We start from the raw sequence: 12052 nt of genomic DNA on the forward strand, positions 1-12052 counted from the left end.
CCCCAGTCAGAGTCAGAAAGACCACAAGAGTTCAGCAGTAGCAGTGTTTTCACCCACTGACCTGTATTCTTCACTAAGGGATTGCTACTCTGTCACCGCATATTCACTGTGTGGTTATGTCTGGCTTGATACAACCACATCCCTGGTTTTGGCCAGGTTACTGCATGTTTCAGCAAACTTGCTCTGTGCCTAACACAGCTTGGCATTCAGTCCATAATGCACAGTGATTTCTAGTGGAGTAGCAAGGATGATTATCATACATCTTGGTCACAAAAGAGATTTAGGAGCATGCAAATCAATGGCAAATCACCACAACAGTACATCGTCTGGGCTGTCACAGAGATGGTACGTCATTGGGTACAAAATCCTTAAAATTCACTCACTATCTTTAATTACAGCTCTCACGCACCCTAGGGGAGCTGGAATCTGCTGAATACTGAAAAATAGATACTGTTGTGTAATCGTGTTTCAAAAACATGAAGCAATGCCTTCAACGTCTTACCTGAGGGAGGAATAGTTAATGAAGCAGGAGAATACAAATTCCCTAAAGCTAACCACCAAAAGGCATCAACTCACGAAAAAACTAACAAAGCCAAATCCAGGTACAATGGATTTAAACTTCCCCTTGTTAACATTAAAAGAATTGCAAAAGAAGCTCTGCAGGGTAAAAAAATTCAAGTAAACTCAGAAATTCCTAGGCTGGGGAATACACACAGAAAAAAAAAGTCATTAGAGCTTGAGGGAGGAATAGGTTAAGCAAAAGGAAATGGCAGCAAGATCTATCACTTGCTAGAAAGATAGCCTAATAAAATAACATACTCAGGAAGGTGAGACAAAATGTCAAGCTTCCCTGCAAGATAACAAATAAATTGCAATGACCTGATTTACGCCTACATGAATGACCCAATTCACTAAAATGCATCTTGAAAAAGAAATGAGACTCTACAACTGGGAACAAACTAGGAAAGGAGATGCTGCAAGAGGCTACAAAGTTGTCTTTAACTTCTCAAGTTAAGTCAGGTTTCAGTCTTGTATTTTAAGGGATTGACATACGGTTCTATACCCTTCAAAACCCTAACCCTATATATAGTGATTTGGCTTATCTGTGGGATTTTATGTAGAAAACTGTACCATCACTGAAAAGGTAATTCTCACACAATCTGTAACCTCAGATGTTTAAAACTCCACATGCCTTGAAGGCGACACTGCAGGCAGGAGGCTGAATTCCATCAGGTAAGGTACAGGTTGTGAAGAATCCCAGACTGAACAGTGATGGGGCCCTGCCCTCCTTACAGTGTGTACTGCACTAGGCAACCACAAGAACAAAAGCTTTGCCACAACATATGCACATAATTCTGTCCTTTTTTTTTTAAAAAAAAATACATTGAAAAGGGTTGGTAAGAGATCTTGCTCTGCAACAATTTTATATCAGAAAATATCTGTCCATAAGGGGTGTGCTGGGAAGAGGGGATAACAGGGCTGCATTGGCATATAGATACAGAGAGTTGCTGGGAGAGGAATTTCTCATCAAATGCTCTCAAGATGCAAATGAACTTTCTAGGATGAGCAGGATAAAACCTTTACAGAGATGATACAGTGACTTAATGTGATCAAATGAGCTGTTGATGTAATTTTACCAAAATTGGAATTACATTAAGTCGAAATGAAGAACACTAACAAAGTAAGTTAGAGCAATACCATAATTGAAGTGTATTGATGGCAACATTGAGCTAGGCATCACTGAATATGCAGGAGGAAATAGGCTACTCTCTTCTGTTCATCTGATAATTTGTAATCTCTGACCAAGGTTAATTTCACAATAATTTGGAGGTGATACTAAGATAGTAAATGCAACCTAATTCACAAAAAATTGTCTAGCTTTAAATGAGAGCAATTGGACACATAAACTTGTTAAGGTCAACTCAGGCATGGTGTTCATTTACCCCATAGATGGGTTTCCAAATGTGAATAATTTGCCTCTATACCATAATATAATGTAGGGGATGACTAAATGACATATATCCTTAACAATGCAGTGAGGAAAGTCACACTTCTGAAATTGTGGAAATGATTGCATTGACTAATGTGCACTAGATTAGTATCAAATGGCATTGGTGAAAATTATAACAGAATTTGCTCCTTTACTAAGCATATTTACTTATTATTTACATAGCTGTCTAGTTTCTACAGCAGTAGGTGGAATGCAATTTTTGCAGGACTTTATGGCATTTTCGTCAGAAATTACTTTTAACAGAGAAATCCCTACAGTACCAGTTTGCACAGTTGTAGAAAAGTGTCCAGCATAGCACTGACCTATGCTCTTCAGAGGAGATTTCAAGCTGAGTTGAGAAACAGTAAAGACCACACAGAAAAGCCATGTGGAAGTTTCAGATTTTGAGGTTTCCACCAGCTGACAGAATGCAACAGAGGTCTCAAAAGCATTTGGAGGAAACTGCAGCTAAGCAGCTTCTTAACAGAAGCAACTTTGAAGAGACTGCTTGTGACTAGTGCACTGGCATAGGAACTGAGTTCCTGGAAGAAAAGGCACAAAGAAGACACAAAGATGAAAACCTGTCAAAGGAAAAGGGAGAGCTGTAAAGATTGACAGGATCTGCCCAGATAAAGGCTTGCACAGAGGTGTACAAATGTGTGTGCGTCTTTAAATAGATGCACACACACATCTGTATGTATGTCCATTTACGAAGTTATCTTCCCAATACAGTTGGTTTATGAGACTAATTCTCCTGTACTGATTCTTGGGATAAAAAGTGGTGATTGTGGAAACCTCTTCATGATTGTGGAAACCCTTATGTGGCAGCAGTCTACAAGTGACGGGTTCTGCAGGGTCAAATACTGAATATATGTTTGTATTTATTATGTAATTGTGCCAGTTTAGGTCCTCAGCTGTTAAATCCAAGGATTTTCACTCCAGTTTGAAAATGGAAACTATTAGCAATTCTTTTTTGCCAGTGCAGATCTAGACCTGGGTTATCCAAACACTTCAGAATATGTTTTCCCACACCTGAGTTTGTTGACGAATATGAGCTACAAGTTTTTTCTGTATAGGTTGCTGTTTCTCTTTTTTTCTTTTGTTGTATGTCTATGTAATTTTGGCCCTATTAAAGCACTAAATAAAAAGATCCATGTCATTTCCCTGAAGATTTTTAAACTTGTTTAGATATGCTAATCAGCTTTTGTGCTAAACAGCCTCCAGAAAGGTTGTTTCTGTAATTAAAGTGATAAAGAGAGATGCTTAATAATTAAGCATATTTTTATTTATTGATCTGCATGAGCAGATAAAATTTTAACATCTACAGTTCTATGTAGGGAGTTCATGAAATATTTAATGTCACATACAGTGCCAGTATGTGAATGATCCTAGGCATCATTCTTTTGCCTCAGTTTTAATGAACTACTATTATACTACTATCACAATCAAAACAAGTTTCTGTTTTTCTCTTTGTGTCTGACAAAATTATTTCAAGGTATGTAAGACAGATCCTTGCAGTCCAGGTAACTTTCTGAGTTTTCATCCACAAACCCAGACAGAACTTCAGGATGAAGCTACTTGTTAAGTGATTCTTGGGGATAAGGTTCTGATTACTGAAGCAAGGTGTAAACTCTGGGATCTCTCTCCACATAAAGCCTTAATCGAAACGACAGTATTTAAGTATGGACTGATACTTGTATTTGGGACTAATTGCACTGATTTATATACAACTTCCATAACGTGTACTATGTTACACATCCCTTGTTCTCTTTCTCCTCACTAACTGCCCTCTGCTGGTATCTCAGGAGATGTATATCTGGGACAGTTGGAACTCCTCAGGCTTATATTTTTTTCACTTCTTAGATCTACACCAAAAGCAACATGCTGGGCTGGGAACCGTGGTCCTTTTATCTTTTCCTTTCATTTTTTTCCCCTTCTAAATTTTGAAGTGTAGTTTACAGGGAAGGAAGGGCTTATAAACAGTTTTCAGTCATAGTGAACAGATTTGCTCAGACCTAAAATAGGAAAAAGAAACCATAAAGAGAAATTTTTGTATTTACTCAGCAACTGCTGCAATTCATTGTTTGCAGAAGGTAATGATGCAACTCAGACTGACTTCAGGAGTTTCATGTCTTTTGTGGAATGGGGCCTGGCTTCTAAATTTTCATTCTTAATTATTTTGTAGAGCTCTACATGTAAATAACTTCTGCCCTTTGCAGGAATAATGTACTCTTAGCTCATTAGTGGCCTCTGGGGAGGTTGCTAGTCAAGTATGTTTTACACAAGCAGTTTATTTGTTAACATACGATCTCAGTGTGAATGTCACTTTCAAGGAGCTACATGAGGATTTAGAGTTAAGGAGACTATTTGCCTAAATGAAAAGAAAACATTAGTGTCAGGAAAGAGAGTTTATCTTACATGTGTTTCAAGGGCTCTTGAAACTGAAGAAAAAACTGCAGTATCTTTAAAAGAGAATAAATAAACAGAGAGATTTAAAATAATTAAGAACTAAGATTATTTTTAAATAGATTTTGGAAAAAATTAAGATCAATTCGACAGGATTTTACAAAACTATGTGGTCAAGTATAAGGAATCATGCATTGAATGCCTAGATAACAATGGGGCTGGCTGTCAAGAAGGGGAAATTCCACAAATATCCAATGCAGTAAATGCTTTTGCATTTGATAATGCAGTAGAAGCATTTGATAAAGTACATCTAACCTTGTCTTTTTCAATGAATGAGTATTGATTTGACCACACAAAAACTGATTCTCCTACTTGTTTGTGAATGCTTTTTATTCATCCAACGAAGAACTCTTGAGTGCAGAAATATAAAACTAGGTGTGAAAAAAAAATAAAAATCAACCAGGTAAATTGAAGGCACTGGACATTTGTGTGTGGGGCAAACAATTAATAATAAAGTTCAAATTCAGTAAAACTCTTAATTCCATTTTAGCGCCATCTATACTTTGCATAATACCTCAGGATTTGCTTGAGTCAGACTGAATTCAATAGGATTAGATAATAAGCTCTAGTGTCTTGCTGATTCAGAACAGAAGTTTTAATGCAAAGATAAATATTTAATGTAATTTAATGAGATTCTTAATAAGCACAAGCAAAAGTAAAACTACTAACTGCAGAAATCAGATTTTAAAGTGAGGAGGAGATTTGTAAGACCTGCCATGGGCTTCACCCACAAAAACATCATTAAAACCAGCAATAATAGAGGATCCATTTAGGAAGTATTTCAGCCTTTAGCATTGTGTACAAGTAAAACATTTATCCTTACAAACAAGCTATTTACAGTCCCATTCCAGCCCATTTTTCCTTTGATAGAAACAGCAATCACTGCAGAATGAAAGATGAGCTACACTCATGGCTACTTGCTTGTATTCCAGCATCAGTTTAACAAATCATTAAGATCAAAGCACCAGCCATTTTAATAAACTGTGTGCACTGTTGTTATTGTGACTTATGGCTGTGCTCTGCACAGAGGGAAGAAGTAAACAGCACAAAAGAGAAATCAGGTTTTTTTACTGAATGGCTCTGTATTAACATTAAATATTGTACATACATAAGTACATTTAATAACCCTATGTTATGTGCATACCTATATATTATTGTACACACAAGTAGAACTCTAGTTTTATATACAAATAGGTAGTTCAGGTCCTGACTTGCAGTCAGGACATGGCCAGACATTATGGGGGAAAGCAAATGTTCCCTGATTCCCCAGTTTAGCCACAGGCTTCTCTGGCTTCCAAAATGGTGTTGTTACATGCCAAGCAGGGTGCAGTTTTATGACACAAATTGAAAAGCTGTGGGGAACAGCTGCCATGCAGAACAAGACACATTCAAAATTATTATTTAACTTAAGAGATCTTCATGGGTTTTATAAGATTTTAGTCACAGATCCTTTATTTCAACTGTTGAACGAGTTTGCCTTTCCTCATATCTGGGTATTCAACCACCAAAGACATCTTCCACCTACCTTTTGAAAACAGCATTCTCTTGAAGGGATTTCTACCAGGCTCCAAAACAAATGGATGGCCAAAGCCATTGTTCAACCAGAGTTGTTGAAGGTTAGAAGCCCTAAGCCAGCACAGAGAGTTGGGTTTAACCCCATCTGAGTTAAGTAAACTTGCTAACTCATTGTGCAAAACATGTAGAGGGAATATACACATATAGTAGTGATCAACTGATTTTTCAGGATCCTGGCTAGGCTGGTATTGCTGGTCATCAGAAACCGTTCTATTTAACTTCTGATACAGAGAACTCAATACAGAAATTACTGAGGTAAAAAATAAACATGAAATGATACAGAAACATCTTTTAATATTAAGCACTTCAGTGCCCAATGATTTTTCATCATTTTCACCTTTTTCTCTATGCTAAAAAAGGTGGAGTAGACTTGCACAATTTCAAGGTAAAATTATGCCAGTGATGTAACTTTTAATATAAAAGAAAGCTTTGGAAAATATTTAAAGAGAAATAGGTATTTCTCACTTATTACTTCATGATGTTGTTTTTAAACATTTATGAGTTGTTTATCTTAAAATAAATTCTTCTCTATGAAGCTGTCTGCTTATTTTTAACTTTTTAATTTGTTTCCCCCTTTCCAGTATTTCTAACTAAATTTTAGAACCTAATTCCTAAAAACTAATAAATGTTTCTCCTTCCTTTATGATCCACTGCTGCTGTTGCTTAGCCATTGCTAATATCACCTACATACTCTATCTTCTCTCTTATGAAAAACGTTGTTATAGCCTGAAACAATTCCACCATATAGATAAAGTATTAAGTATTTTGTGCAGGTGAATAGCTCTTCCATTTCCCTTATCATTATCAGATTGGCCTATTCCTACAGGACTGCAGCAGTTCCACAATCAGGATAATAATCAGTGTCTCTCTCATTCTCTGAATATTGCTGATAAAAGAACAAATCTTATTCTTTCACGCTTAACTATGCAGAACAGTGCTACTTATTTAACTGTTTCAGGAATCTCTGAACCATATAGATAAAAGTGCTTTTGGATGAGCAGGGTTATTCCACTGTACCTAGAGATGTGAGGCAACACTTTATTTGGAGCATTAATTGCTTACAGATATAATAGGTACAGAAACCTAGATTATGAGAAGACTGGGCTTGATTGATCACACTAGCTAGAGATTATAAAAGAAAATTTTGCATTTTGAGCGTAGTCTCGCTATGTATTACATACCAATCCAATTCTTCCCAAAATACAAATAAATTTGAATGTTTCTAATGAAAGAAGTATTTTAATTAATAACCACATGGGGAGGGGGGTTACAATTTAAAAAAGCAGTCTGCTTATATAAGTAGCAAAATTACTTAGAATTCTCTGCTATTGGAATGCAAAACATACTGCAAACAACAGATTTTACTTTACTCATCTCTTCTTTTATTTGATGCAAATACATTGATCCCGAGCCCGAGTTAAAACCACTCTATTTTCTTGGTTTGGATTGAAATCAGCCAGTTCTGCCTATTTGAGATAATTGATGGGTACAAACTATAAAACTTCAGGTAAGAGCACTGCCATTGTGCGATCTCAAATTCTAATCTTAGTAAACATATGTCCCCAAGCAAATGATGAAACTCTGGGCTCTAAATAGCCCTTAGGTTCAGCAAGTCTGTTTCTTTTTACCTCTGGCTCGTCTCAATCTGGAAACAGATGTCCTGCTCCATTATCTGAGGCACAACTGGACTCACTGGAGCAGTAATGGATCTGTGCTACATTTCAGATTTTTACCGAATTTGTATTTTTTTTAAGTGTATATGCAGAAGATTTGCTTTGTAGGTTATATTTGCTCAAACATACAAAGGCTGCACCTCAACACAAAAAAGGTCTGTACAGAACCTGTAGATAATTTTGTGTGAAGGTTTGCTCCTCCTAATTTATTTCCTTATTTTGAAAAATTTTAATTTCTCTTTTCCAATTTACCGGATTCAAAATGTGCAAGTATTAAGAAAAGGTCCTCACTTGACATTTTGATCAGAAAGCATTGACCATGTTGAATCAACTTGTCTATGGGAATATATTCACAGTGTCACAACTTGAGAACATGTACAGGTCAAACACATGCCCAAAAAGTGACATCTTCATGGGAAAACAACTGGCTTTTGTTCAGCCCTAGCTCATAGCTCATAAACCCTCAGCTGTGCTGATTAGCATCAATAGGCATTTTTTGCAGCACAATAGAACAGAATGATGCTGATGATTTCATTTAAAAAATAACCGGCTTTTTTTTTTTTTGCTACTGATTGAAATATACTTATTGGGAGAAAGGTCCTGATTTGGAGTTAATATTTCCATATAGAAGGGACAGTGCCACTTAACTACTTAATTTTTTTTTAAAAAAATACAACTTAAGTGATAAAATCAAAAATTCTGTTTGCATAAACCACCCCTTTTTACTCCTTTCCCTCTTTTTTGAAGTTTATTAATACTCTGAATTATTTCTAGTAATTAATTAATTACTGCATAATCACTGGGGAATTCTCAGCTCCCTTACAATAAAATATTAATTTTCTCAGACTCATTGACTAAATCTGACCATCAAATTCTTACAGAACTCAGAACAGTATGTTTGTCATTCTTTGAGAAGACATTTCATTACCATGCAAATAGATGTGCCTCTGAGCAGGCTAGTTGGTATATGCTACATGTAACATGCAAACCATAGTCTGAAGTCACTCCACAATTTATACAGAAAGTATAACTCAATTTGACTGGATATATCTTTTTTTTTTTCTTGAGATCTGGTATTTACATATGGCGAAGTGGTGGGTGGATATCTCTCATATGTGCAAATATTAGAAAGAACAGCTGTGTAAGGATACTGTGTCTCACCACCAGAGAAAGAACATTTAAAGGAAATGCACTTCGTAATTAAATTAATAATGGGCAATTAATTTGATGGAGGCAAGCAGTATATTTGAAAGCAACAGAAGTACATAATGTAGTCAGTGTATATTTGGTCCAATTACTCGCATTTGTTCATTTATTTAAAGCCATGTTGTGTACACACACTACCTTTCAACATTTATTTCAGAAGAGAGTGCAATGTTCAGCAGGCCAAGAGAACACTGAAAAAGACCGTGGGTTTACTTCTAAAAATAGACATCATCAATAAACAGTTTAGGCAACTACAAATTCAGTTTCAAAGACAATGCCTCAGGAACACTCTTCATTAGAGTAGGACACAGACTCCCATGTGTATCAGAAAAGATGCTGCCAGCATATGCCAAACTGATCCCAAGTTGTTAATCTTGAACACATGAAAACACATGAACGCATGAAAAATCCACTCTAATATGCAATTTTAATATGCGAATATGAACCTGAAACTTAACATACAAATCAGCCAAACAGCCAAGAACTGTGACTTTCTTTATCATGAAACTAATCTAAACCCAGTGTCACTCTCAAGAGCAGGTTAAGGCAGACTAATCTTTCTGATGTGCAGTCATTCCTCGTGAGTGCCTAAACACGGAGCCTCTGCAGCCAGCCACAGGCAGTCATTAATTTCACACTGTGAAAACACTTTCTAAATACAACTCTGTAATGAAACGTGGTTATTTACCTGTCATAGTCTTGGCAAATCTCCCCAACAGCTACCAAAGCTTTCAGGTACTCATTGGGCTGATAGGGGTGGATGTAGTGCAGCGAGCAGCTGTTCCTAGGATCGCCGTTCGATGCAGTGAAATCTATCGCTACCTGGAACAGAAGAGAAGTCAACGTTTTGCAGAGCTCTTCTGAGCATAAATACACCTGCACCGACTATGTATCTTCACCAGAAATAATCTGCCACAGCAAACAGACAGCAGCCTCACAGCAAAGGTCATTTTAAAGTGTTCTTAATCAAATTGGAATTAGGATTGTCCTGGTAAATATATGTAGAAGCAAATGACAGTTTATAAAATAAGAGATAATAAAGCTAAATCAGCATAATTAGGTAAAAAATTACCTCTATTGCTATTCTATGGGGGAAATTATGTTCTAATACAAATGAATCAAATTAACTATCTCTAGGTTCTCATATTTAATTAAATTATTCCAGCTCAAGTGATGTTCAGGACATAAAAGCTTTACAGCAAAAATGTCTGTAGAGAGTTACAAGTCCTACTAAAGCTATAAATTAGAACTCCAATTAGGGACATTTCTTAGCTATTTTAATCCTTACTGTAGCTGTAGTAGTAGATATTGCTTGTCTGGTATTTATTCTTTTCAAAACATCTAAGCAATAAATAATTAACCCTCCCAATTTCACAGTTGATAGCAAGCTTAAACATGAGCTGCAGGGTAAAAAGAAAGCTTGAATCCAGTAAAGATTTTTTTTGTTGTTGTTGTTTCTGAAAAACCTTACAGAAGATTGTGGGAAGTATTAATGAATCATCTTAAAATTAATTTCTCCCTTTTAAAATGCTCTTTATATTTCTCACTGAAGGTAGGTTCTGGCATGCATCTTCCTTTGTTATAGATCAGAAAGTTCTCTGCTGAATTTGTGATGCTGCTTTATAGGAATTCCTAAAAGGAGCAACAAGAATCCCAAGGGTCCTACAGACGGAACAAAGCCATTTATAAAATGTCCTTGTGTCCAATAACCTATTCCTCTAAAAATCCCATTACACCTGAATATTCAATAGACAAAGGCAGCAAGTTCAGATTTCAGTTTTATAGTGTAGCTGAAAGGTAAGAAAGGGTCTTGCTAAAGGCTGCAAAAAGAACTCTGAAGGCACAGCTTGCTTTTGCAAATGTTCAGCTTCCCCAGCTGCAGCCTCTGTTTGGCACAGGGAACACTGCTTTATGCAGCTTCAAAATGAAACATGACATTTTCATGCTTCCTTAAAAAAATTACACAGCCTTTCTGAAACTTACTTTTGTTGCTAAAAAGTAAAAAGAAATATACTAGTTCTACCCCACATGCCTCTCCTACACTGGTTGTGATTTTCCACCACTATCTTTTAGCTGATGAAACTAGCCTCTAGCAGGCTTGGAAATCCCTGCTTTGCCTTGATCATCTATGAACCCTGGGCACCTCACCACATCCAGTCAGGAGAGAGATGAGATTTTTGGCTTGCAAATAAGAGTAATCTTTCACCTCTGCTTCCTACTCACTGTTCAGACACCAGAGCACTGAGTTTGTTTTCCACATAGATATTTTTCCAAAAATGGTATCTGGATTTCACTTGAATAAATCAAGGGAGAACCTCTCATGACTTCACTTGTAAGGGCACACAGCTGAGGAACACTACACATATTCAACTGAGGAAGAAAGCAGCACTAGTGGTGTGTGAAACTCAAGATAAATCCATGGATGCTTGTATGTAGATTAGTTTTCGGAAAATTATTTGTAAGAAATCTTATTCAAGGTATGCATATTTTCTTAAAAATAAGTATATTTTCTCTGTTATTAATTTAACCTTAATTTGATTATAAAAGGTACAAAAATGCCACTGTATGATAGGGAAACAAAGGGGATTCCTGTAAAATTGGATTGAAATCATCCAGTTCTGCCAGTTCTGTTAAAAGCAGGTGTTTTTACTGATAATCTCAAAACACTACAACACATTAACAAGACTTTAGTGACACGTAAAACGGAACTAAACGAGTCTTCCTTTATGGCTAACTGCTTTGGAAAGGAAATCAAGAATATGGAATAGGAATAAGGAGTGGGTTTCATAAGCTTGGAAAAAAGCCTGTGGCTAGTGTTTGGGAAAGCAAAAAAAAAACTTCCTGGAACAAGCTTCCTTTTGGAAATGGTCCTTGCAGTAGAGCTCTGCTGATATGTAAAAAAAATTTCCTAATTTCCTATGATGAAGAATTTATGAATATTTGTACTTGGATGCAGTGTGCTTGAATTTGATCCAAATCCTTGTTTGACTCCCACAGGGAGGACTTATAAGAAAGATGACCGCTGTAAATTGCCATGATTCCAAAATAATAATGCAGAACTCTGCTCCTTTAGCATTACCCAACAGGGCCAAGGTCTTGTGCAAATACATTGGATAAGGATTTGTAAAAATAAGTTAATATA

At 36.3% G+C, this 12052-nt stretch overlaps 1 protein-coding gene across 1 annotated transcript in view; it reads right to left on the reverse strand.

The window, feature by feature from the left end:
• The window catches only part of CPNE4 (copine 4), a 175571-nt gene that overhangs the window by 28191 nt on the left and 135328 nt on the right, over window positions 1-12052 (reverse strand). Inside the window, exon 10 of the mRNA XM_083857455.1 lies at window positions 9599-9732. Coding sequence (XP_083713581.1) covers window positions 9599-9732 — 134 coding nt within the window. The remainder of the gene's footprint in view (window positions 1-9598; window positions 9733-12052) is intronic.

This window comes from Zosterops lateralis (genome assembly GCF_965231275.1).
Source record: "Zosterops lateralis genome assembly, chromosome: 1".
Classification (NCBI taxonomy): domain Eukaryota; kingdom Metazoa; phylum Chordata; class Aves; order Passeriformes; family Zosteropidae; genus Zosterops; species Zosterops lateralis.